At 45.4% G+C, this 26,555-nt stretch overlaps 1 protein-coding gene across 3 annotated transcripts in view; it reads right to left on the reverse strand.

Moving 5' to 3' along the window:
* LOC132520827 (ubiquitin-conjugating enzyme E2 E2) overlaps positions 1–26,555 on the reverse strand; it is a 385,603-nt gene that overhangs the window by 15,285 nt on the left and 343,763 nt on the right. Inside the window, exon 6 of one of the 3 annotated variants that reach the window (XM_060149538.1) lies at positions 2,407–2,868. The exons of 1 other annotated variant lie outside the window; for it this stretch is intronic. In XM_060149538.1, the coding sequence (XP_060005521.1) occupies positions 2,750–2,868 (119 nt within the window). In that variant the 3' untranslated portion in view covers positions 2,407–2,749. Of the gene's footprint in view, positions 1–2,406; positions 2,869–15,062; positions 15,883–26,555 lie in introns of those variants that run through there. One more of the 3 variants, XM_060149540.1, reaches the window with a different exon arrangement.

The following is a 26,555-nucleotide window of genomic DNA, read 5'->3' on the forward strand; positions in this document are numbered from 1 at the left end:
GCTGCACTGTTTCAGTTGGGGAGTAAAATTAACCCCCCTTCCTCCCAGCTCCTCTCCCCGCTTCCTGCCCTGCCCCCCAAGTCTCTTCAGGAATCCTTTGTAGTGGTACCTAATTTTCTCGGGGCTTGTAAACCTTTCTCTCTGTTCTATTTCTTTGGCTGCATCTGTCTTGCCCTGGTGGCGCCGGCAGGTACAGGTCATAATGCGGACAATGCAGACCAAGCTGCCGTCTGCATTCAGGGTCAGAAGTGGGACAGCAGGACTCCCGCCCAGGCCCATCCCTGGTGGCTGTCCCATCTCCCTGCTCTGCTGGCTCAGAGGACCAATCCCACGGCCACCACCAGAGCTCACACCCCGGGATCCTGCACCCTCTGCCTGGTGCCTGGGCCCCGAGCGTGGCCCCCTTCCTAAGAGCCTGTCCTTTCTTCCTTCTGTGTGTGTGTGTGTGTGTGTGTATGTGTGTGTGTGTGCGTGGTCTTCCTTCTTTTCCCCGGTCCTCATGAACTCTCTTCCACTTCTGGGTCCCATTCCGTTCCACCACCCTCTTTCCCACCTTTCCTTACGTCGTATTATGGGAAACCTCAAACACATTCAAAAGCGGACCAGACAGTAACAGAACTCTCGTGTTCCCATGGCCTGGGTTTAACGGTGTGAACACACAGCCCCTGGTGTTTTATCTGTTCTCCTTTCAACTCCCTGCCAAGCCGTCGCTTTGAAGCAAATCCCAGATACTCTATCATTTCATCCCCAAATGTTTCAGGATGTATCTCTAAGGATTCTTTTAGAAAAACATAACCATCATACTATTATCACACTAAAGCCATGAGCAATTCCTTAAAATCATTACATCTCCCTTACTAATAATTTTTTTTAACAGATTGTTTAAAATGAAGACCCAAGTAAGGTCCACACATTGCAAATGGTAGATGTTTCCGAGGTCAGTTTTCATTTACCCTCCCCGGGAACATGCACACGCCCACGCACACACATACACACACACACCCCGTCCCCTGATGTCTCTGTTGCTTAGGACCTGGGTCACTCTTCCTGCAGCCTCCTGGAGCTGGGCTTTGTGGCTCACACCTCGCACTCTCCTTGGACACCCCCTCTGCCCTGCAACTGTGTGCTCAGAGTCTGTGGTTACCTGCAGGGGGCGCTGTCCTGGGGGCATTGATTGTGGATTAGGAGCGGAGAAAGGGCACATCGTGAGTGCCCGCCTAGGGTGTCGGGGGCTTGCCCTGCAGGTGGGGTCCTTAGGGTGAGGTCCTTCTCTCCAGGTCCCGGGGGAATGTCCTCTGAGGTCTGTGCCGCTGTGACCAAGGATCTTGAGCCTGGGGCAGCACCTCTGGTCCTGAAAGACGGGCTCTCGCCAGGCCACGGGCCCCGGCAGTGGCATCTGAGGACGCTTCCGGGGAGCTAGCTGCCAGGGCCTCCCTCCTTTGGGCCTGACCTGGTTTTCTTCGATGGAGCCAATGCCCGGTTTTGAGACAGGCTGGGACCTGGGACCTGGGACGCTCTGCTGCAGTGCTTGCACCTGGACAAACGTCTCCTCCAGCAACAAAATACAAAGAAACCATAAAGCACTAAAAATAGCTGCGTGCATGCACAGTTGGGGCAAATTATGGACAAGAAGATACAAAAAGACCAAAAACCCAACTGCCACTTCTGAAGAGCCTGGAGCGAAAGCAGGGCACTGCGCATGTCCCGTGCACTCAGCACCACCAAAGGGGCGGGCAGACCACCTAAGCCACACCTTCGGCCCGACCCCCAGACCTACCCCTCCCCTCACCAGCTCGTCACCCCACCCAACTAGGGGAGCAAGTGAGCAAGGGAACCTGTTGTTTGTTCTCACTCTCCACCCACCCCCCCCCGCCCCGCCTCTGCTGCAGCAGGGGCCCCAATAAAGCCTTGCTTGAATTTCTTGTCTGGCCTCTTGTCAATTTCTATTGATTAAGGAGGCCAAGATAACTGGTCGGTAACGGTTGACATTTTTGCAAATTTTATCTCTTTTTTCTCTCCTCCTTTCTTTCCCATCTCCGGGCGGGCCAAGGAGCCACTGTTCTTCTATCTGCCCTTTCCGCCTGCATTGCTTTTATGAAAGTCTCCACCCACAGTCAGACCCCAGGAGTGTAAAGGGATTTTAGACAATTCAAGGTGATCGTCATGCTGCAGAATCCCAGTTTGGAAATTCAGAAATCTACACCCACCCGTCCCTGCTGAAGCACCTAAATCCACTCCTGAAATTTTGCTACTAAGGGAAAAGTCATTCATGAGAAATTTGTTCTCATCAATTTTAGTGGGAAAAAAAAATCACGATGTATTTTCTCCTAATCTGAGATACTTCAACCATTTTCACAGGTAGAAAACTCTGTCAGTTGTACAACGAAAATAAGTACATACAAGTAATAACGCATGAAGGTATATAAATCTGGCTTGGACATAGAATGTAAGGTAACAAAGGTCTTTTCTGAACTCACCAAAGGACCAAAAGGGGTCGAGGGAAGGAGGCTGGGAGGGAATCATGCCTTATAAGTTCGTCCTTCTTGCTTCATGTTTTCTTCACTAAGTTTTCAACCTTTGGGCTCACAATTACTTTGCTCTCAAGGTGCACTTCAAGGAGTATACAGATAAACATCATTAGGGAGAAATAAAGGCTGAGCACACGGGTTCTTGGAGATGTGGGAATCGCGCAGAGGTAACGAGAGCCGAGAGTCATAGGACGTGTTGCTCTGCATCTTCCTGGCTGGGTTTACTCGCCCGGTACACGGGGTTCGTGCAAACGTGATGAACAATTCAAATCCGTGCCATACGGTCTTCTTTGACGAGACGCTGTCATGTTGGTTAAACGGCTGATGTGTTTTTGCCTGCCTGGAGGTCAAAATATCACCGATTTCAACATATTTATTTAGTGTGCTGTTGGCTAAAAGTTATTGCACTGGAAAAAACAACAATGACAACAAGCTATCGTCCAAAATGTGGTTTGAGAGCCACTATGTTGCAGAGTTAATTCAACCATCATGATCGAGAAAAGGCGGTGGTTACCTGGGGCTTTCTTCTGGATTTCCTTCTGCAGCCGATGCTAATTTCCTCCCAGGCACCTGGACTAGGGTGAAGGTTAGCTTCTCAGAAAGCCAAGAGGGACAGCCCACTGATACTCGAAAAAAGTCTTACCGACACAGTACTCACCTGCCCCTCAGGGGATCAGAGTTAAAAAGTGCTTTGAATTATCAATACTCTGAATAACGTGGACGAATCTCGCAAAACGTGCTGAGTGAGAGAAGCCAGACACAGCAGATGACACACTCCAATCGTAGGGAATTGACAGCAGGCAAACCGCAGAGATAGAAATCAGAATGTGTTCCCTGGGGGTCAGGAGAGGAGCTGACAGGAAAAAGGCTTAAAGGAATGTTCTGGGATCAAGGAAATGTTTTACATCTTGTTTTGGGTGGTGCTTACACAGATGGATGCAATTGTCAAAATTCATCAAAATCAACGTCCACGATCCGTGCATTTTTATGGTAGGTTTAAAAAGTTTGAAATACTGTAAATGAAAAAAAAAAGAATTCAAGGGTACTTGACATTAAATTGTTATTAAATACATCTTTGAATAAACTTTATAGGCTTTGGGGTTGGAAGGCCTTGGGTTTGAATTCCAGTTCCACAACTCCCAGCTGTAGGATGCTGGGCAAGTTAATGAACCCTTTTGAGCCTCATTTTTCTCACCTATAAACCAGCGGCGAAAACAGCCCTCAGCTCATAAAGGTTTGTGAACACTGGATAGACTAAAGCCCGCAAAGCTCTCAGTCACTGATGAACAAGAATTACGTTCCTCTGCCTCCCTGAGCATTCTAAGGACCATCATGCCAGCCCTCCATCCATTTCATGTTGTCACCATGCACACTGTTCCCGGATTTCACCTGCAGCCAATCGTGTCATCCTCCAGAGGCTCTCCTGGGCCCCTGTGGTCCCAGAGGTGAAGAGCCAGAGAGGTGAAGGCCAGTCAGTGCCAGGGCCAAGGCTGGAACCTGATCCTGTCACCTGACTTCAGTTAACCCCTCGGTGGCCTGGAGCCTCCAGGGCCCGAGCCAGCGCCCACTTCTTGGCATCCCACAGTTGGTCAGAAATGAGGTTTGCAAAAAAAAAAAAACCTCAAACAAACAAAAAACCCCAAACCACCTGAAACGAACACAACAGGGTAAATCAACTATACTCCAATATTAAATAAAAATTAACCACCAAACAATGAGGTTTGCACGGCATCTTGGCTCCGTCTTGTGGGTGATGAGGTTGTACCAGGTGTTTCCATGCATCTTTATGAGCTCATTTGGGTTCATTTATCCAAAGACCATGTGTACTTTGGGTGAAGATGGTTAGCCTAACTCCCCCCGCCCGCCCGCCCCCCTGCAACTGTTCGCTGGAGAGAATTTTGTGTTGTTTGGTTGGTAGCTTTTATTTTTTGAAAATATAGTAATTGCATATGGTTAAGATTCACACAGGGCTGTAGGTGGATGGTAAGACGTTTTCTTACCAGTTCTAACTTATAATACCCGGATCCCCTCCCTGGAAAGCAGCTGCTGTTAGTTTCTCGTGTGTCCTGCTAAAGACAGGAAGGCAGGGTGGTCGCTTAAACAGAAGCACCTGTGAAATAGCTGAAATAAATTTCACCAGGATTAATAACTTTGGGAAAAACCCCTGAATCTCTACTGATCCAGTGTTTCTACCGTGCCCTCTAACTCATTTTCTTTTCTCTTCCTCTTTAATTTTTTACATCAAAAACAATTGTTTTTTATTGGAGTATAGTTGATTTACAATGTTGTGTTCGTTTCAGGTGTATTTTTCGCTTCCTCCTTTTTTTTTTTTTTTTTTTTAGCGGTACGCGGGCCTCTCACTGTTGCGGCCTCTCCCGTTGCGGAGCACAGGCTCCGGACGCGCAGGCTCAGCGGCCACGGTTCACGGGCCCAGCCGCTCCGCGGCATGTGGGATCTTCCTGGACCGGGGCACGAACCCGCGTCCCCTGCATCGGCAGGCGGACCCCCAACCACTGCGCCACCAGGGAAGCCCCTTCTCTTTCTCTTTTAATTCAATTTTAACCCTTTCCTATTTCTGGGTTAAGAACACAGGAGAGGAACAAGGCGGGTGTTTTTCTTTCCAGCACGTAGACAGGCACACGTGGGGAGGGAGGCTACGTGACCTGCCCAGGTCCCAGCTCACCTGGTTCCAAGCCCATGCTCTCTGCCTGTGCTTCCTTCTGGAGCGGAACGCGGCAGGGCAGTCACGCGACCGTTTCCCTTTAGGGGACAAACGTACACGGTGTCAGGCCGATTTGGTTCCTGGCAGGATGCACTTTGTCTTTTATCTCTAGTTCTCCTGCAGCTGGACATGGTTTACGGATGCAACACAGGCATACTGAGTGCATGAGTTCAACCTAAAAAAATACAGTTTGCTGTGCTGTGGGCTATCCAGGTAACCATTTTCTGAGGGAAGCTGGAAATTGAGAGCTGATGTTTGTGAGAGATGCCAGGTGAGTGACGTCGAGGTCACCAGAAAGCAGACGAGATGAGATTGTCACATGAGAGAGAAGGCGAGAAAACAGGGGCTCGGAGACATTCCGAGGGTGAAAGGCTGCCTTTGGGGTGGGGATCAAACCTGAGCTGAGAGGGAAGGGAAGCTCTGGAAGGAGGGTTAGAGCATGGAAGGCTCTGGAGGCCTGAAGATGGGCTGCTAGGGGATGCTGTTGGCTTTGATGATTAGTGAGTGGGTTTGAGTGAGAGGATTCAGGAAGGTGGCAGAAAGGAAGCCAGATTGTGTGTGTGTGTGTGCGCGCGCACGCGTGTGAGAGGGGTCCACCTACTGTTCCATCTTGGTTTGGGTCTACTGCAGCTTTATGAGGTTGGGTTGGCCAGGTCTTTACTCTGAAGGCTGGCATTTCTCCCAAGAGCACCAGTGCCACCTAAGGCGGGCAACTCGAGTGAATCCACAGCAAAGAAAAAGGAAAGTAATATTTAATTTCATCCAGCCTGACACACCACTGGACACGAGGAATGTGTCTGCAATTCTGAATCGTAAACGTATGAATGCGTTATTTCATGGAATAGAGATGTGTTCTGGCCAAATTGGCTGTGAAGTGAATAAACATTATTTTTCTATTGAATTCAGCTACAAAATGACTAGAAATCTTCCCATGCGGATTGGAAAAAAACAAAGAAAGAAAGAAAGAAAAAAGCAGAAACCTGTTGCCAGAAGGAAGAAAAGAAGGGCTGTGGAGCTGGTTCCGTGGCTGAGTGGGTGGCAAGTTCTGTGGCTGGGTGGCTGGTTGTGTGGCTGGCTGGTTCTGTGGCTGGGTGGCTGGTTCAGTGGCTAGATTGGTGGCTGGTCCAGTGGCTGGCTGGTTGGTTCTGTGGCTGGCTGGCTGGCTGGCTGAGTGGCTGGTTCTGTGCTCTCCAGACTGACTGTGAGGATTCCTCTCACTTCCTCCTGCTTTGTTCTCCTTGTTTTCCTTTTGAGGGGCTTTCAGACCCGGTGGAGCTACATACAATATTTTGCTTTACCTGAGGTCCACTGAACATAAGGTTCAAGGATTCTGGTTGTATAAACCCAATAATTTCTTCCTTCTCTAACTGGTAAATCCACAACGATGCGTATCACGTTTCCTCAGGCTGGGAGGTGCTGCTTCTGCGCCTGGTTTTCACAGACACACAGATGTGGGTTGGAGACCCAGCTCTGCCACTTAGTAGTTACAGGAGTTTGGATCAATTTTTTAAAAATTTAATTAATTAATTTATTTTTGGCTGCATTGGGTCTTCGTTGCTGCATGCGGGCTATCTCTAGTTGCGGTGACCGGGGGGCTACTCTTTGTTGCGGTGCGCGGGCTTCTCACTGCGGTGGCTTCTCTTGTTGTGGAGCACAGGCTCTAGGCACGTGGGCTTCAGTAGTTGTGGCACGCGTGCTCAGTAGTTGTGTCTCGTGGGCTCTAGAGCGCAGGCTCAGTAGTTGTGGCGCACGGGCTTAGTTGCTCTGCGGCATGTGGGATCTTTCCGGACCAGGGCTCGAACCCATGTCCCCTGCATTGGCAGGAGGATTCTTAACCACCGCGCCACCAGGGAAGTCCAGGAGTTTGGATCTATTAAAATCCCGGTCACTTTCCACATCTGCATGATGAGGATGATATACGTCTCAGGGGATAATAGCAAGGATTAAATGAGATTATACGTACCCATACATATATTTACACAGTGTGTTCCATGCCCTGGGCTGAAGGAGGGGTCGTCATTGTGGTGATGATAATGACAACGGTGATGATGATGATACAGAATCTTGTACCCATCGATCACTCTTTTTATTCATCAAACACAAAATTAAAATGAGCTGATGAAGGAGAAACAGAAGCCCTAAATGTTCTGCTACAGAAATCTACTTTTGTTGCCCAAAGGCACACAATTTTCACAGCTTTCTAGAATCTCAAGCCTTTCACACTAGTACTTCTAAAAGAATTTCACCTCCAGTCAGAAGACCAAGATTTAGAAAAGTCTACAGATAAGAAGTGCTACCATACGCTTGAGAACCCTCACCTTCAGCAAGTGAGGCTGCAGCGTGGGCTCCGCAGTTGTCTGAATTCTCTGGTCAGACTCACTAGACGCTCAGGACCGACTCTATATTCAGTAGTAGCCATAACAAGGGATGACATAATGCCATTTGCAGCAATGCAGTTGGACCTAGAGACTGTCATACTAAGTGAAGTCAGACGGATACCATATAATATCGCTTACATGTGGAATCTAAAATAATGGTACAAATGAACTTATTTACAAAACAGAAAACAGTCTCACAGATGTAGAAAACAAACCTACATCTGTTTGTAGGGGGGAGGGGCAGGGAGGGATAAACTGGGAGATTGGGATTGATATATACACACTACTATATAAAAAATAACAATAGGACCTACTGTATAGCACAGGGAGCTCTACTCAATATTGTGTAACAACCTATATGGGAAAAGAATCTAAAAAAGGTGGATATATGTATATGTATAACGGATTCACTTTGCTGTACACCTGAAACGAACACAACATTGTGAATCAACTATACTCCAAAAAAAAAAAAAAACAGATAGTAGATAGGGCAAAGAATTACCTCCCTGCACTGAAAGGGCAGCAGGCCAGGGCCTGCACAGCTGGTTGTTTGGCGGCCTGAATCAGGCCTAAGTGTGCACTGAATCCCCTGGTCAGGTGAGGCCACTGATGTTGCCCTGCAGACGGGGGGGGGGGGGGGGAAGCCACGGGCTGCGCTCTCCGTGTAAGGGCCCGTCTACACGGGGCGGGTGAATGGGCCCTGCAGCTGTCCACGTGCCCTGGTTAGGCGCCCTGGTCCGACAGGCTGAAGGCTGTATTCAGCGATACACAGGGCTGCACATTAGATTCTCTGCCTGGGTGCAGTGAGAGCCGCAGCTCTAAAACTGATAAAGCTCTTTGGTGTCTTCACTCCAGCCGCCCCGCCCCAAGTTCCCTGTCTGAACAGGGCCACTGGCTTTGCTCTGCAAACCATTGGCTCTGTCTGCCCTTCTCTCGGCTTGAGCGCCACTGGGCCTCACGGCTTTCAGGGGTTTTTGTGGGCCCTACTGGTTAGATGGGGCCGGAAGACACTTTCCACAGTGGGTGTGGCTATGTCTCAGCTCCTTTGCCTGAGCAGGAGGGGGCGGGGCCTCCCCAGGCTACTTGTCAATTTCCACAACAGGCTTTCTAGGGAGGAGGGGCCAGGAGTTGCCCTCCGCCTTGACTATGAATGGATTCCCCTGCCTGAGTGTAGCAGGCCCGGTACTGCCTTTGCCCTGGGGGAGCTCCGTTCTGCCCGCCTGCCTCTTGGCCTGAGCACCACTGGGCCGCACAGCTTCCAGGGGTTGCCACCAGCCCTTCGGGTCAGATGGGGCTGGGAGGCACTGTCCACGGCCTCTGGTGGGGCTGGAACTCAGCCCCTTGCCTGGGCGTGGGCAAAGAGGATCCGAACCAGGAAGATCTGCACCCTGCCGACTTCCGCGGTCAGAGTGCACCCCTGACCTGGGTCTGCGGTGAGCAAAGCTGCCGCCTGGGATGAGGGCTTGGGCCCTGCAGATAGGAACTCGGTCCCCCAGATCCGGGAGCTGGTTCTTGCAAGCCCCTCCCCCATCCGCATCACAGCCAGATTCCTCGTGGTTGAGCCCCCCGATCCCCCTGCAGTCCCTGTGGGCCGAGAGCAGAGTAGGGACCCCACTAAAGGGCCCACCATGCTGCGGAGGCTGTTTGTCCATCCCGGGCTCTCTCTTCCCACTTGAGGAACCCAGGCTCGGGGCTGACCCCGCCTCGTGGAGCTGTGCTGGTCTGGGAGGGGCATGCGGGCAGCACGTGGCCGCTTCTCTTACCTTCTTGGTCTCTGAGCCGCAGGAGTGGTTCAGCCTCACCCCATGTTCTGGGATTCTCTCAGTGCTGTCTTGTTCTTGAAGAGTTGTGAGATGTTCTCGTGAGGCGGAGGGAAGCCAGGAACGACCTATGCCACCATCTTGGGGACGTGACTCCTGCTTTGATTTTTAAATCCTAGTACTCGGGCGCTGTTGGCTGAGGAACAGAGTCAGCTGTCCGTCTACAGGATGCAGACTGACACCGTCAAAGTTCATGGCGGGACATCTTCATTTACACGTTTGCCAGTAGTTCCAAGCTGGAGGCTGAACAGGCCTCGAAGAATGTGATCATCTTGCTTCCAGGCAACCTCAGCAGAGGCAGGCTGGAGCGGGCGAGTGTGGCCCCTCTGTGCTGTCCTTGAGCTATAGATTAAGCAGGAGAATCTCGCCTGGTTTCTCAATGTGTCCAGGAGCACCAGCTGTAAAGCACCTGTTACTTTTCTGTTGGATAGCTTGACAGAAGTTCTCAGAAAGTTCCTAAAATTTCCTACCAACCAGGATGTGACTGTCATCCTGAACTCTGACCTCGCATCTAATTAAGAGGGGTGAGTGGGAGGAGGGGATAATAGAGCAGGGATCAGGGGTCACATCAGCCCCAAAAGATACCAAGGTTATTGGATAAGGTTTTTCTTAAAACTGAAAACCCTGACACTGGGAATTCTGGGGTGGTTGGGGTTACCCCCACTTGGACTAAGCCGACCTATAAGCAGGTCATAAGACAGACAGGTGCAGACAGAGAAAGACAAACATCACATGGTATCACTTATATGTGGGATCTAAAAAAATGATACAAATGAACTTATCTACAAAACAGAAAGAGTAGAAAACAAATTTATGGTTACTGGGGGAGGGAAAGGCAGGGAGGGATAGATTGGGAGAATGGGACTGACACATACACACTACTATATATAAAACAGATAACTAATAAGGACCTACTGTGTCGCACAGGGAACTCTACTCCATACCCTGTCATGCCCTATATGGGAAAAGAATCTAAAAAAGAGTGTATGTATGTATGTATGTATGTATGTATAACTGATTCACTTTGCTGTACACCTGAAAGTAACACAACATGGTAACTCAACTAAATTTTCAACTCCAGTGAAAATTTCGAAAAAATCCACTCACGAAAAAAAAAAAAAGACAGGTAATCCCATTATCTCCTCCATTTTCCTGTGTGGGTCCCATACATGAGAGACTTTTAAAATTCAGGAATTTCCCTTAAAAAACATCCTCTACAAAGGCAGATTATGCTTCAGACCACTGGTAGTAAGACTCTTCATAGAAAGGCGTACATGTCTGAAGTCATGTTTGAAGTTGCAAAGAAAGGCTGCAGTTGGTTTCACTCACTCATTTGCCTCCAGAAGCAGAGGGAATGAGTGCACGTGGCTGGGTGTGAAAGCCAGAGAGGGTGGAATATACAGGAATTCCTCAAGCTGTGGAGGGCACATCTTTTCTAACAGGATCTCTGTCCACTGAGTAAAATACTTTCTCAAATAAGGCATTTCTGTGAGCGCAACCAGCCCTGTGTAATGCGTGAGACCTTAGGCTGAAATTCAGTCCTGGCATGAAAGCCCCCGTGACCAACAGTCCTGGGAGGTCCCAAGCTGAGGGCGTTCCTGAGACATGGGACTTTCTGTTTTAAAAGAGGGAAAGTCCCAGCCAAACTGGGGTAAGCGGGGTACCCTAATGCATTTCACCAGTGATCCTGGTGGAATTCGAGTGTGAAAGGGGCCTAGTGTTCCAGGCCCAAGGGACCAGCCAGCTTCCCAGGGGAAGCCTGGATGTGGGAGATGCATGGCTACCATGGGAGGTCCTCAGAGGCCGGCCTCAACTCCAAGAGCTTCCAGATCTGATGTAGCTGGAAATGCCATGCTCAGCAGACAATTCGGAGTGCTCCAGTTTTCCCCTGTGGACAATTACAGGACCAGGTTAGGGTACGGGACGTGCCTGTGTGGCTTGAGGCCCATGCCACAGACCTGAGAGCCCTGTACAGAGGGGACATGTTAATAGGTTATAAAGCCACCTTGAAATAAAATACATGGGTAAGTCAGGATCCTCTGGTAGGGCTGTTTTGTACAATTTCAACTGTTTTCCATAGTAATTACAAACATATCTCGTTTTTCTTTTTTTCAATCTGCATAAAGTATGGACTATCGCTGTTGGTTCATTCATTTTTTTAATCAATTTTTTAAACTGAAGTATAGATGATTTACAATGTTGTGTTAATTTCTGCTGTACAGCAAAGTGGTTCAGTTATACATATATATATATATATACATTTTTTAAAATATTCTTTTCCATTATGTTTTATCACAGGATATTGAATATAGTTCCCTGTGCTATACAGTAGGACCTTGTTGTGTATCCATTCTATATATAATAGCTTGCATCTGCTAATCCCAAACTCCCACTCCATCCTTCCCCCACCCCCTCCCCCTTGACAACCTCCAGTCTGTTCTCTACAAATGTATCTCTTTCTAAAGCACAAATTATTATGGAGACATTCAAAAAATTGCCGTGCCTGGTAATAGTTAACAGCGCTTTCATCACAGCACTGAGATGCAGAGAAGTTCAGGACTCTTCCAAGTGATGTCTCCCCAGGGCTGGGCAGTTTGTAAGGCAGCAGCTCTAAGATCGGAAGTACTGCCTGGTTTCCCACCTAACACCAGGGCCACACTTCCTACAACCTTATTTTCCATTTATTGAAGATGGCAAGACCCCCAGCACCTAAAACTGTACAGCCCCTGGACTCTAAGACTGAATTAGGCCAGTTTATCTTGATAGTATGATCTCGTCATTAGGAGAAAGGTGTGTATGGTTTTGTAGTTGACAACAAGGGCTCTGCTGTCACCTGCCTGGGTGGAACTCTCACTTCAGTACTTTGTTAGCTGTGCAGGACCCAGGGCCACTGTCTCTGTCTCTTCAGGATGCTATATAAGCCACGGACTAGGAGGCTTATAAGCTACAGAAATATATTGCTCACAGTTCTGGAGGCTGAAGTCCAAGGCCAGGTGCCGACACGGTTGGGTTTTGGTGAAGGCCCTCTTCCCGGCTGCAGACTGCAGCTTCTCGCTGTGTCCTCACATGATGGAAGGGGGTTCGGGAGAGCTCTCTGGGGTCTCTTTCCTAGGAGCACTAATCCCAATCACGAGGGCTCCACCTTCATGACCTAATCCCCTCCCAAAGGCCCCACCTCCTCATACCATCACCTTGGGGATTAGGATTTCAACTCATGAATTTTGGGGGATACGAACGTTTGGACCGTGACACCCACCTACACCCTACAGGGCTGGGCGAAGGTTTTTATTAGGTAACGCGTACGGCCTGGTGTATAGTACCTTCTGAATAAATATTTCCTTTCTCCCTAATTCCCAAACCAGTATTTCAGGATGAACGTTTAGATTTACTCTCTAATCTTAGAATAAGAAGGAAAGATCGACTACTCCTGCATTTGCTATCTTCAATGGATTCCTGCAGAAGAACACATGAGGACTGTTCTATTTATTTGCAGTTTTACGACAAATTAAGGCCACAACATTCTGAATTGTTTAAGATCAATAAATACCATTTTAAACTACTTTCTCAATTACCAGTGGTCCTCCCTCAGTCAAGGATCTGCCAACTTTTTATTTAACAAAGCTACAAAATACAACTAGCAATAGTATGTTTGGAAAGTTAAATAATAATAGGGTACAAAGTCAATGCTATCCCCATAACTATTAGCAAAACCATTTAGCTTTCTGAGAGCTAAGCTACTGTCAAATCTTATTTCACAAGTGTTATCGAAAACTTATTAGAATTGTATTGCCTGCTCTGATGTCAAATAAAATTACCATGTTAATCTGGAATCTAGACTTAACAGGCTCAACTAAGAGTTTCCTGGTCTCTCTGGAGTTTTTCCAGCTTTCACGGTTTGAAGGGAAGGTACATTTGTTTGTCATTAAGTCCTTGGAGTTCATAACATGGGGAAAGAAGTTGTATAGACTCTTCACATCAAATTGATAGAAAACCTGATCATGGAATAGCAAACACGGATTTCTGATAGGATTTCCTACTAGAGGTGTTATAATCTCTGTCTCCTAAATAACACATGTTTTAAAATGATCCAAAGTACAACCAGATTGGGGATGTAGATGTAATATATTAGAAACATCATTTAAAATGTGTGTCCAATGGTGCTGACATTTTAAAAGAAGAAAGGCAAACGGAATTTAAATACTCCCTATAAAAGTCAGCATTAATATCATGAGTCTGGTTTAATCAGTCAAAAGTAAAAAAAAAAGTAAGTTTAATAAAATTTCATATTAAAATGATTCAGTGCTTTTAGGGTTGAATATTTTAATCTAAAGTATTAAACTAAACATATAAACCTCGGTGGTGAGAAAGTCTGTAGGTGGTAAAATACTGTGGGTAATTTTCTAAAAATCAGTCTTGTATTATATTAATTAAATTTATAACATTTTAAGGAAAGAAATGTTAAACACATAGTTATCTGACTCTTTCCCCTCAGTCTATGGTGGTCTGTAACGGGCAGTGGCAGACTACAACTCACGGGCCAAACCTGGCTACTGACTGCTTTGGTAAATAAAGTTTTATTGGAACACAGCTGTGCCCATTCATACATACTGTCTGTGGTTACTCTAGTTACAACTACAGATTTGAGTAGCTGTAACCGAGGCCGTATGGTGTTCTGTAAGCTGGAACCTGTTTTCAAATAAAATGAATGGTAAAATCGTTATTAAAAAAATCCTTAGGCACTGTGGTTTCAAAGTCCCACTTTCAACATTTAAACGTATTTTCTGTAGGATTTCTTTTGAACCACTAAAACCCAATGAAAACTGCATCTTCTGAATCAGATATTTAAAATGTTTCTGATAAGGATATTAAAATTGACGTCAGAACTATTTAGAGGTAAATGACTTACGTTTGTCAATCCTATTTAGCAGGAAAGATGTTCCTTAAATGAGACCAGGCTGTATGGTGGGCTTGGAACTATAATTAGTAGAAGCAGGAGTTTCCAACGGGCCTTGTAACACAAAGAACCCTGAATATTAAACAGCATGTCAGTGTGGTTTTCAAGCTGCACCACACACAAGTTTCCTCAGCCTCCTGTAGCTGCAAACCTAAAATAGCCTGAAGGTCAAAGCCAGACAGACATACTCTTGTCACTGAACGTGCTGACCATGACTGATATGAGTTGAGTTTACTTCCTCCACTAAAATTATGGTGGAAAAATAAACTCCAAACTCAAGGGCAATCACTATAACAATCTTAAGAGGAAAAAGAAGAGAGAAATAAGTCCCAAAGTGGTCTAACACAACGATCAGCTCAGACCTCACCTTCACTAGGACCCTACTTTTGGAGTCACATATCTGAATTATTGCATCAAGAAGGCTGTAACAGAAAAGATGTCCATGAGAAAGTGATGTGAAGCCAATATGCAAAAACGAGAGTGATTGGAAACGACCATAAAATCATCAGGCTATTGACAGCTGGGGAAATTCCACATGCCAAGCAAATCAGCTGCAAGGAAATATGAGAGGCTTGAGATGAAAAAAATACACCTGAATCCGTAATTGAATTAGACAGGCCTCGCTGCACGGAGAACTCTGCTGGTCACCAGGATGCAAAGCAAACGGCGGGTTGCCAGACGCGCGTTTATCAGCCACAGTGATTTATTGAGTGCTTTAATAATACAAGTGTACATCAACTGATCCACAGTCAAAAGTGGCAGGTCCCTAAGAAATTTACAAGCACTTTAAGTAAATCAAAATACATATTATTTTGTTCAATCCAGCAGTCTTCTGTGTGGGGACAGAAGGCTAGGGATCAACAGAGTCTCAGTAATGCACAGTGATTCTGATTGAAGCTTTTGTACAAAAATCTGGTTCCCAGTAGCATGCACCCACCGATAAAGACTTCAGTACAAAAAACTTAACCCTAAGCATTACATTGGAGTAGAAACGAGATAGAATTCTGAATTCGTGTTTTCCCCAAGATCACAGGAAGGGAAAAAGGATCCAAAGAAAACGAACAACAAAATAACAGAACCACACAGGAATACGAAGCTTTGAAAGAAAGCTCATATTATTACAGATCTGACATTGTTTGCACTGAAAACAAAAGTTCCCATCCACGTGGAGGTGGGATTAAAAAAAAACAAACCCAGATCTTTCAAGTTAATAGAAATTAAACAGGGAATAAAACGGGAAGGGGTGGGGGGCAAAGGAAAGGGAGGGTGGGGGATGGATGACATTCCATCACAAAACGGTTCAAAAGGTGATAAAAATAAGACAAGCAGAGCCGAGGTGCGGGGCCCCGATGCACTTGGTGAGTGTGCCGCGGGCCAGGGCCCTATGTGGCGTACCGCTTGGTCCACTGCCTGGCCATCCGGTCGTGCTCCGCCCTGTTGGTCATGTACTGTGTGGCGATGCTACCCACCAGCGGGTCAGCTGGAAAGGAAGCAGAGTCAGAGGTCAGTCAACACCAGCAGCTTGGCCTCTTCAAAGCCGGGGAAGAGAGGAGTGTCTGGAAAGCTGGCCCTGGCTCAAGGCGTGGGCAGGGAGGCGAGATGCTGCGCCCTGGAACAAGGTCACCTTCGCCATGACCTGCAAGTGACCCGCCCCGGAGACCGCATCTCACCCCCGCCGCCCGAGGAGCACCTACCTGTGCTCTGACTGCTGCCTCTTGTCACGTCTCCGGACAAGCGTGACTCTCTCTGTCCCCACCATACATATGCTTCTCCCCCTCTTCCTCCCCTGGTTTTCAGGTAGATGTTTATTTCACAGAGAAGATGCAGGTGGGCTGTGGGCGGGGCCTGCAGGGTCCTGGATACGATCCCCTGGGGGAAGGGGGCGGGGGAAGCCTGGCCAATCCCTGACCTGGGTTATTGCCCAGGCAGGGGTCCAGCAGCAGGTTAGTGACCCGCTGACACAGGGCGACAGGCTGCTTCTGCCTCTATATTTGGGAATATCAAAGCCACAGAGCTCTCTACTACATAAACAGCGATGGATGTTAGTCACAGCTAACCCTCACTGACCTACCACGTCCTAGACCTTCAACACGGGAGGGCTGGCACGGGATGAAACTGCAGCCGAAGGATGGGGGTCGTCAGGGCTGGAGCTGGGCCCTGACTGCAGGTCTCCCGGGACACTGCTCCACCCAGACGGGATCAACGGTTAATGAAAACAATTCAAAGCAGCTACCAAAAAAACGTAGTTTAGGTTTCTGGAGATCCCAGAATCCACCCGTCTCCCTCCATTCTCTACTCTCACTTCTTCCCTGAGTTTTATTTCCTGTATTTTTGGTGTTGAGAATTTGAGTGTATTAGGGCACGTGGATAAGAAAGAACCAAAAGGGAAAAGGAAAAATATTAGCAAAAGCTAACGTTAAATATGAAAAAAAGAAAATAGGTAAAGAATATGGAAGTGGGTTTGTGGTCTAATACCACCTCGTAACTCGGGAAGATTCTGAGAGTCTGCTAAGACCCAGTAAGACATCCAAGGTCACACCTTCGCGATAACCAAGGTATAACAGGAAGTCCACCTTTTAGCGATCTGCTGCTGCTGAGGATAACAAAGCTCGTGAAAGTCCTCCCGACAAGACTTTGCTTTTATTTTTTTAATTTTGTTACAGTTCTAACATTATATTACGCCATGTTTTTTTTTTTTTTCCTTTTTCGCGGTACGCGGGCCTCTCACTGTCGTGGCCTCTCCCGCTGCGGAGCACAGGCCCCGGACGCGCAGGCTCAGCGGCCGTGGCTCACGGACCCAGCCGCTCCGCGGCATGCGGGATCTTCCCGGACCGGGGCACGAACCCGTGTCTCCTGCATCGGCAGACGGACTCCCAACCACTGAGCCACCTGGGAAGCCCACACCATGTTTTTTTGTTTGTTTGTTTTTTCTTTTTTGTTTTCTGGCTGTGCTAAGAGGCTTGTTGGAACTTAGTTCCCTGACCAGGGATCCAACCTGGGCCCCCTGCAGGGGAAGCGCCAAATCCTAACCACTGGACCGCCAGGGGAGTCCCCAAGACTTGCTTAAGTTTTAACAAACCTCACTTCAGTTTTCTTGGACTTGTGCTAAGTTTGTTACAATTATTCTAGGGAGAGGCCAGTTTCTTATATTCACTTACATCACAAACAATGATAGTCAATGGGTGTGTTCGGAATGTCTGCCTCTCTGCCTACTCTGTGATTCTTGTCCTTCACTTGCCAAATGGTGAAACTCTATCACTTCAACTAACAGAGCCAGGGTTCAAGATGATTGAAATCAGCAGTACCAGATGTAGACACTAAACACCTGGGATTGGCAAGATCTTTTTAAAAAAATGCTGTCTTTCAGTTCAGACTATAGAGTCTAAAAAGGGCCAAAGACAGGTCTGAGTCACATTTCTCTACCTTTGAAACAAATCATCTTGTTTCAATTTCTGGAATGCAAAGCCTTAGGGTGGAACTTGGGCACCTTCAACAGAGCTTACATCTACATCGCTCAAGACAGCTGTTGGGTTAAACACACTCTACATTAGTGATGTGCGCTGAAGAGCCGTCTGTACTTCCTGACTTAACTGGTCGAGGTAAAGGACAGGTTTAATGTCAGAAGAATGACCAGGGACATTAATGTTCTAGTGCAAATCTACCCTCACTGAGAGTGGGCATACTGGGAACAAGTGTCTGCTGTTTCAGCTCAAAGGAGGGAGAGGGAGAAGGAGACAGTGGGGTGGGAAAAGCATCTGTACTATTTCAACAGGGGCAGAGGGGTAAACCTCAAAAACACGGTAGAGTGTTATTGATAAAACTCACATGCGTTGTGCAGACATTTTTTGGTACGCTTAAATAATTAGCAGGAAATTCCTCTGAGTTCCTTTTATAATACCTTTTCAAGTTCGATTTTGAAAAGAGAAATATTTTTCCATCTGCAAAATTATACATGCTAAATATAAAAATAATAATTAACAATTTCAAAAAAAATCACTTCACACAGTACACAGGACAGAAAGTTGTAAGTGAAAACCGTTTGCAAATTCACTGAGAGAAGTACTGTTAACATTTTGACTTACATCTTCCCAGACTTCTTTTCTAAACATACAATTAAAAAAAAAGATCATAGTCTGCTTTTGGAACCTTTCAAAAAACTCACTGTATGGTGAATAACTTTTTATATCAATAATTATATCCTACTCGATCATTTTTATTTGATTTAATTTTTTAATTGAAGTATAACTGACTTATATTACTATATTAGTTTCAGGTGTACAACACAGTAATCTGATAATTTTATAGATAATACTCCATACAAAGTTCTTATAAAACACTGACTATATTTCCTGCGCATCATTTAAAATATTAACCTGAATTAATAACCAGTCTTCTTTTTAGAGACATTTGGGTTCTTTCCTTTTTTTTTTTTCTGCTTTATAAACAATGCTGTGAAGAACATTATTGTGTGAGCATCTTTGTAAATTTATGCAAATCTTAAATTTAAAGTGTTAATGAAGGAATAAAGGTATAAAATGAAGGAATTTAAAAATCATGTGTTATCAGTCAAATAGTTCTCAAATGCTAAAATGTTTTGTTGAACAGAAAAAAGTTAAGACTACCAGTAACTGAATAGAAACTATGCAATAAATGTATATCCAATGATCACTGCAGTGAATTTAGTGGAATGAGATACTCCTTTTGTAGTATATTTATAATTATGACTTGAAGTAAGATTGAATCTTGTTATTGGGTTTCACATTTCCTGGATACAGATACGCCAGGGATGAAATAACGATGACGGGTGACACATCATCTTCCTCCTTCTCCTCTACTTTCCTGTCTGACCTCTGCTTCCCTACACAGCGCCAGGCGCCTGAACAGCAAGCATGGTTATTTGCAAGTGAGTGAAAGGTGATCTCAGTGCTCTGCCCCCTCCCCTTTTTTGGAGATTCGTGTTACGTGCACCTTTGATTCCAGAAGAGAAAGGCTCAGGCGACTCCTGCAACCCCATCTGAAGGCTCACCTCTCCGTGACGGGGGCTATACTGGAAACACTGGAAACCAGAAGGGTTCACAGCCCGTCCAGGAAAGGAGGGAGACAGGGAAAACGGACTTGAGGATATGGGGAGGGGGAAGGGTGAGCTGTGACAAAGCGAGAGAGAGGCATGGACATATATACACTACCAAACGTAAAATAGCTAGTGGGAAGCAGCTGCATAGCACAGGGAGATCAGCTCGGTGCTTTGTGACCGCCTGGAGGGGTGGGATAGGGAGGGTGGGTGGGAGGGAGGGAGACGCAAGAGGGAAGAGATATGGGAACATATGTATATGTATAACTGATTCACTTTGTTATAAAGCAGAAACTAACACACCATTGTAAAGCAGTTATACCCCAATAAAGATGTTAAAAGAAAAAAAAAGACTAAAGGGGGTAAGAAGCAGCTATGTGGTTAGAGGGAGCGGAGAACGACGGGCAGATGGCCGAGCTGCCCAGTGATGCCATTTGCAAGGCCAGGGAACATTCTCTCTTGGTTGGTAGGCGGTATGGGAGAAATCACATGGCAAAGAAATGCGGACTCCCTTTTCTTAAGACAACACATATATTCTCAAAGAAACACAGACAAAACCAGTCCAGTATGATGGAAAAGGGGGTGCGCTCCGGGTCCAGACTGCCTGCCTTTGTACCTCGGTTCCACCGATAACTGTGTCATGTCAGGCAAAGGACTTAGCTTCTCCGTGCCTCGGTTTTCTCAACTGCAAAATGAAGTTGCTATAGTTGTTGTTATAAGAATGAAATGAACTGATTATTGTCAGGCACATACAAAACTTCTGCTATCATTTTCAAAATGAAGACAGGAAAATGAATATTCATGTGCACCTTAAAAGCAATGTAAATCTTATTGTCCTCTTGAAGACATTCTCTTCAGATAAAATCCATAAAATCCAAAGTCTTTAGCATGTAATTATTAGAGAAATGCAAATCAAAACTACAATGAGGTATCACCTCACACCGGTCAGAATGACCACCATCAAAAAATCGACAAACAATAAATGCTGGAGAGGGTGTGGAGAAAAGGGAACCCTCTTGCACTGTTGGTGGGAATGTGGATTGATACAGCCAATGTGGAGAACAGTATGGAGGTTCCTCAAAAAACTATAACTAGAGCTACCATATGATCCAGCAATCCCACTACTGGGCATATATCTGGAGAAAACCATGGTTCAAAAGAATACCTGCACCCCACTGTTCAGAGCAGTACTATTCACAATAGCCAAGATGTGGAAGCAACCTAAACGTCCATTGACAGATGAATGGATAAAGAAGATGTGGTACATATATACAATGGAATATTACTCAGCCATAAAAAAGAATGAAATAATGCCATGTGTGGCCACATGGATGGACCTAGAGATTATCATACTAAATGAAGTAAGTCAGACAAAGACAAATATCATATGATGTCATTTCTATGTGGAATCTAAAATATGACACAAATGAACTTATCTATGAAACAGAAACAGACTCACAGACACAGAGATAAGACTTGTGGTTGCCAAGGGGGAGGATGATAGGGGAGGGATGAATTAGGAGGCTGGGTTAGCAGAGGCAAACTATTATATATAAAATAGATAAACAACAAGGTCCTACTGTAGAGCACAGGGAACTATATTCAATACCCTGTGATAAACCATAATGGAAAAGAATATGAAAAAGAATGTGTGTATATATATGTAACTGAAATCATTTGCTGTACACCTGAAATTAACACAACACTGTAATGCAACTATACTTCAATAAAATAAACAAAAACAAAACCAACACCAACAAAGTCCTTAGCATGGCTCCCAAGAGCATCATGATCTAGACCTAATCTTTCCAGCCTTCTCCACCCATGCTTTAAACCAGAATTAACAACTCGCAGCTTCTCCAATAAGCCCTCCAATAAGCTCTCTGCACCTTTGCTTCTGTGACGTCCTTTGCCTGATGGGCTTCTATGAATTTCTCAACATTTCGCTCAGGCATAGCCTCCTTGGGGATGCTTCTAGGGGCTTTGTAGCAGGCTTATGTGTCCCATTTCTATTTTGTCTGTTCGCACCTCTATCACTGTGCTGAGAACGCTGCCTTTTAGTTGTCTGTCTGCCGTACAGTCTACATTTCCCATGGGGCTGGAGCCCACGCGTTCAGTCATTCGTCAACTATCACTGAGTCCCTACTATGTTCCAGGTCCTGCAGAACTAGTGCTAAATAAGCAAACTCCTGCCCTCATGGGACTCTGCCTGGGTCCCTCTGTCTCCGTTTCCCTCTCGTTAACCTCATGTTTACTGCGATGTATGAATGGATAGAAGAACGTAAGACAAGTAAGTAAGGAACACACAAAATAACAGCCAGAAAGAGCAGTTACTCCATAAGGCAGGTGTCCCTCTGTAGCACTATATGTTGGCTCATCACAGAAGTTTCTTCTCTACACACGACTAGCAAGTCAGTAAAGGGGACCTGATGGAGAGTGTGACAGTTTTCTTGTCTTGTCTTTTTTTTTAAACTTATTTATTTTTTAATTTTTTTGTATATAAGCAGGAATCCTCCCTCCCTCCCTCCCTCCTTCCCTCCCTGGCTGCGTTGGGTCTTCGTTGCTGTGCATGCGGGCTTTCTCTAGTTGTGGCGAGAGGGGGCTACTCTTTGTGGCGGTGCGCGGGCTTCTCATTGTGGTGGCTTCTCTTGTTGTGGAGCACGGGCTCTAGGCTCACAGGCTTCAGTAGTCGTGGCACGCAGGCTCAGTAGTTGCGGCTCGCGGGCTCTAGAGCGCAGACTCAGTAGTTGTGGCGCACGGGCTTAGTTGTTCCGCGGCATGTGGGGTCTTCCCGGACCAGGGCTCGAACCCATGTCCCCTGCACTGGCAGGCGGATTCTTAACCATTGTGCCACCAGGGAGGTCCTAACTTAATTATTTTCTTATTGAACTTTGTGGTTAGCACTTTGCCATTTCTTGGATTCTTCGAGGCTATAAACCACTGCTTCTCCAGCTGTCCCACCATCTCCATGATGAGCACTTACTCGCCAAGTCACTGGAGGCTTTCTGTGGGTCTGCCTTGCCATGAGGAATAGCTCTTTTTTGTGTCTTTCATGGAACTTTTCTTCCATGGTTTGGTTTAGCCTAGTTTTATTTAAATCTTCTATAAAATTAAAAAGTAATTGATGCTCATTATAATAAATTCAAATAATAAAGAAGCATGTATGATGTAAAGAATACGATCTTCTTCCCTTCAATTTCCCACCATCTCAAGGTAACTGCTGTTAATGGTTGGATGCTCACTCCTCCAGACTGTTTTCTTTCTTTATATTTAAACCCAATGGGAATCACATGATTCTGCAACTTGCACTTTCCTCTGGGCCAATATACAGTAGTTGTGTTTCTAAGATACTAGAAATAGACCTAGCTTATTATTTTTAATAATTATAGGGCATTCCTTTGCACAGTTATTCGGCTTTCATTTTTCCATCCCCTACTAATGCACATTTATTGATACATTAGATTTGATGTTTTGCTATCAGGACTAGTATCACCACCTTGTATACAGCTTTGAGCATAGGTTTGTGTCGTTCTGGAGGGTAGATTCTTCTAGGTGACGGTATTGGGCCAGAGAGCACAGTACACATTTAAACTTTTTGCCAAATACTGCCAAACGGCCCTTCAATAAAAGGATGTACAATTTATCCTATTTCTGGACATTCTCCCTAACACTGCATTACCAATCTTTAAAAATTGTTTTTGTCAAGGTAACCAAAAAAAAAAAAAATCCCTGTCGTTGTATCTGGATATAGTTTGATGTCTACTGAGGTTTAACATATTCTTGTGTTTGTTCGCCATTTGTGTTTCTTCTCCTGTGACGTGCTTGTTCATGCCTTTTGCCTATTGTTTCCTTACTATCGTGAAGGAGTATTTTATATATTATAAATATTAAGCATGCACTGCAAGTTCGGCTTTGGCCTCAGCATTCAGCCAAAATTGCTTTAGTCTTTGGAGGACTGAACAGACAAACGCCTCCTTTGATGTTCTTTTGAGCTTTGCTGAACTTGTGGAGATCAAAGATCAGGTTACCATCATATTGAATAAATACAGATCATCTTTTGGATTATTACTAATATCTGAATCCTGGTTTTTAAAATATTGGTAAGCATGATGAATGTTAACTTGGGACTGAAATTCTCTTTCAGTTGAAGACAAACAATATGACACACAAGGAAAAGATTTGGAACCGTCTTCACATGTATTCACACAAACGCTCAAAGTGAGATGGGAGCGCAGCTATCGTGAGGAAGAAGGCTTCTGGCATGAAACAGGCCTTATGATTGTCCACGGCAGATACTAATACTGACAGTAAAGCACTTGTAACCACCAGTGGCTGCTGGCAGAGAAAGCAGTGCATCCAATGATTGTGTGAGTCAGGAAATGAATGCAAACATATCAGAGATAAAAATGTGAGGGCAAAAGGCTTCTGTTGGCTTCTGAAATACCCAGAAGACATCGTCTTTAAGCATTTTGCACACAGCTCCGGTTTGTGGGAGGACCTGCAGGGACACTGCACCGTGATCGCCGTGAGCCAAATCTTTTAAGTCTAGGGGGTGAGGAGGTAAGTCTTCACCTTTCTGTTACCATTAGAGAAAAAAGAAAGCTTATTGACTTCATAGCAAAATCTCCACTAAGAGTAACCCACAGTGGGATATAGACAGGCAAAGAAAAACATGCTTTTCATCAGGCGAAAACATCTGTCTAAGTCTTGCAAGTGTGCAGGGGAGTCTCCTAGCAGCTGGCAGGGCTAAGAAGTTATACTGCAACATCATCATGACAAACTTTAAAAACATATCTAGGGACTTCCCTGGTGGTGCAGTGGTTGGGAGTCTGCCTGCCAATGCAGGGGGCGCGGGTTCGAGCCCTGGTCTGGGAGGAGCCCACATGCCGCGGAGCAGCTGGGCCCGTGCGCCACAACTACTGAGCCCGTGTGCCACCACTACTGAGCCTGTGTTCTAGAACCCGCGGGCCACAACTACTGAAGCCTGTGCACCTGGAGCCCATGCTCCACAACAAGAGAGGCTGCCGCAATGAGAGGCCCGTGCGCTGCCGCGGAGAGTGGCCCCCCGCTCACCACAACTAGAGAAAGCCCACGTGCAGCAACAAAGACCCAACACAGCCAAAAAAAATAAAATAAATTAAAAAAAACAAAAAACATATCTAATTTTTTTCATGAAATTAAAAAAAATTTTTTTTTTGGCCGCTCAGCTTGTGGGATCTTAGTTCTCCAACCAGGGATTGGATTGAACCTGGGTCACGGCCGTGAAAGCGTGGAGTCCTAACCACTGGGCCACCAGGGGGTTCCCTCTAATTTTTAATAATAATATTATAGTATTACTTAAATTCTTAAAACAAAATTTCATATTTATTCTTGTATCTCAGAAGATCACTTTATGGTGGGAACATTCAACATTGCCTTAGGTTGTTTATTGGTTTTAATGCTGGCTGTTCAGTATTCAGCCCAAAATAAATTCAGTGCACCTCTAAGGAAAATACTATTTATCTATTATATGTGGAGGAAATATTTTCTCCCAGTCTTTTGTCCTTTAACTTAGTTTATAATGTCTCTTGCCATTACAAGTTTAACGTTTTTCAGTACTTAGATAAGTCAATCTTTCCTTAGTATTTTTTAGTGTGATGTCATGTGTATTTGACAAAGGCCTTCTCCACTCCAGTATTTCAGAAGTATTCTCCTACATTGACATACAGTAACCGTCTGTGCAATGCTAGCTTTACCACACAGACGATTCCCATACGTATCTGGACCTGATTCTGTACTTGATATTCTTGCATTCGATTAATTTGTCTTTTGCTTTATTTACTCCTATTTTCTTGCTACTGTCTTACAGTATGTTTGATATCTGGTAGGATAAGTTCTCACGTGTCCCCATTTCTTTCCTTCACTAAAGTTTTACTTGGAGAACTGTCATCTTGAGGCTGAGACTTGCAGCAATGAAAGCTAGTTCACCCCAGGGTATAGGAATTTCATGTCTCTTTGAAGAATGTTATCAAGATTGAGGAATGACTGAATTCCTCAGGGTCTACTAATTAAAAATCAAGTGAGTAGGACAAAGTTAAGGTTTTTTGTAGTTTGGAATGTGGGGAAACCAGACCATTAATTATAGGCCTAACCCAGACCAGAAAGGTGGTTAAGTACCCTGAAAAAAAAAAAAATCACATATACATAGAGTGTGTGTGCGCCTGCGTGTGATGCTCGTGGCTCATAAAGCGATTTAGGGAGAACGTTACCATGCCTATGATTTAAACCAAGTGGTGGATGTTATCCAACTAGATTTAACTTCGAAAATGCTAAATAAAACTGCATATCAGTCTAGCAAGATATGCTATTACCTCAGAATTAATAACTAGCGATGCTAAAAGAGGAATCAAGTACCCCAACTTCTAAAGAGACATTAATACCTTCCTCAGGACTTGCTAAGAGAAGAGGAGCTGGGGGGCTTCCCTGGTGGCGCAGTGGTTAAGAATCCGCCTGCCAATGCAGGGGACACGGGTTCGAGCCCTGGTCCGGGAAGATCCCCACATGCCACGGAGCAACTAAGCCCATGCGCCACAACTACTGAAGCCCACACGCCTAGAGCCTGTGTTCTGCAACAAGACAAGCCACTGCAATGAAAAGCCTGCGCACCGCAATGAAGAGTAGCTCCCGCTTGTCGTGACTCGAGAAAGCCCGTGCACAGCAACGAAGACGCAACACAGCCAAAAAAAAACCCAAAAAAACACAGCCATTCTCAAATATTAAATTACATAAAGTTACAATTAAGTAATTTATACAGGTAATCAATACTTAAAACTTATCATTTCTTAATTATTTTACGGCTATTATTATTTATCGTCATAGTTTTTTTTAAGGTCTTTTCTATCCGTATGGTGGAAAAACACCATGTGCTACTGTGCATCTTGTCCCGATTACACACTCAGGAAGGTCACATAAGTAGCTTGAAATCAGCAAATGCTACACATTAGGACTTGATTTACTGTTTTGCTGATTGTCTGTGGTTAAGAAAGTGATGGAGAAAATGCTAATCGTGCAGATCAAACTTAAAAGTGTATCATGTCTAGATC

Source organism: Lagenorhynchus albirostris, chromosome 5 (assembly GCF_949774975.1).
Source record: "Lagenorhynchus albirostris chromosome 5, mLagAlb1.1, whole genome shotgun sequence".
Taxonomy (NCBI): domain Eukaryota; kingdom Metazoa; phylum Chordata; class Mammalia; order Artiodactyla; family Delphinidae; genus Lagenorhynchus; species Lagenorhynchus albirostris.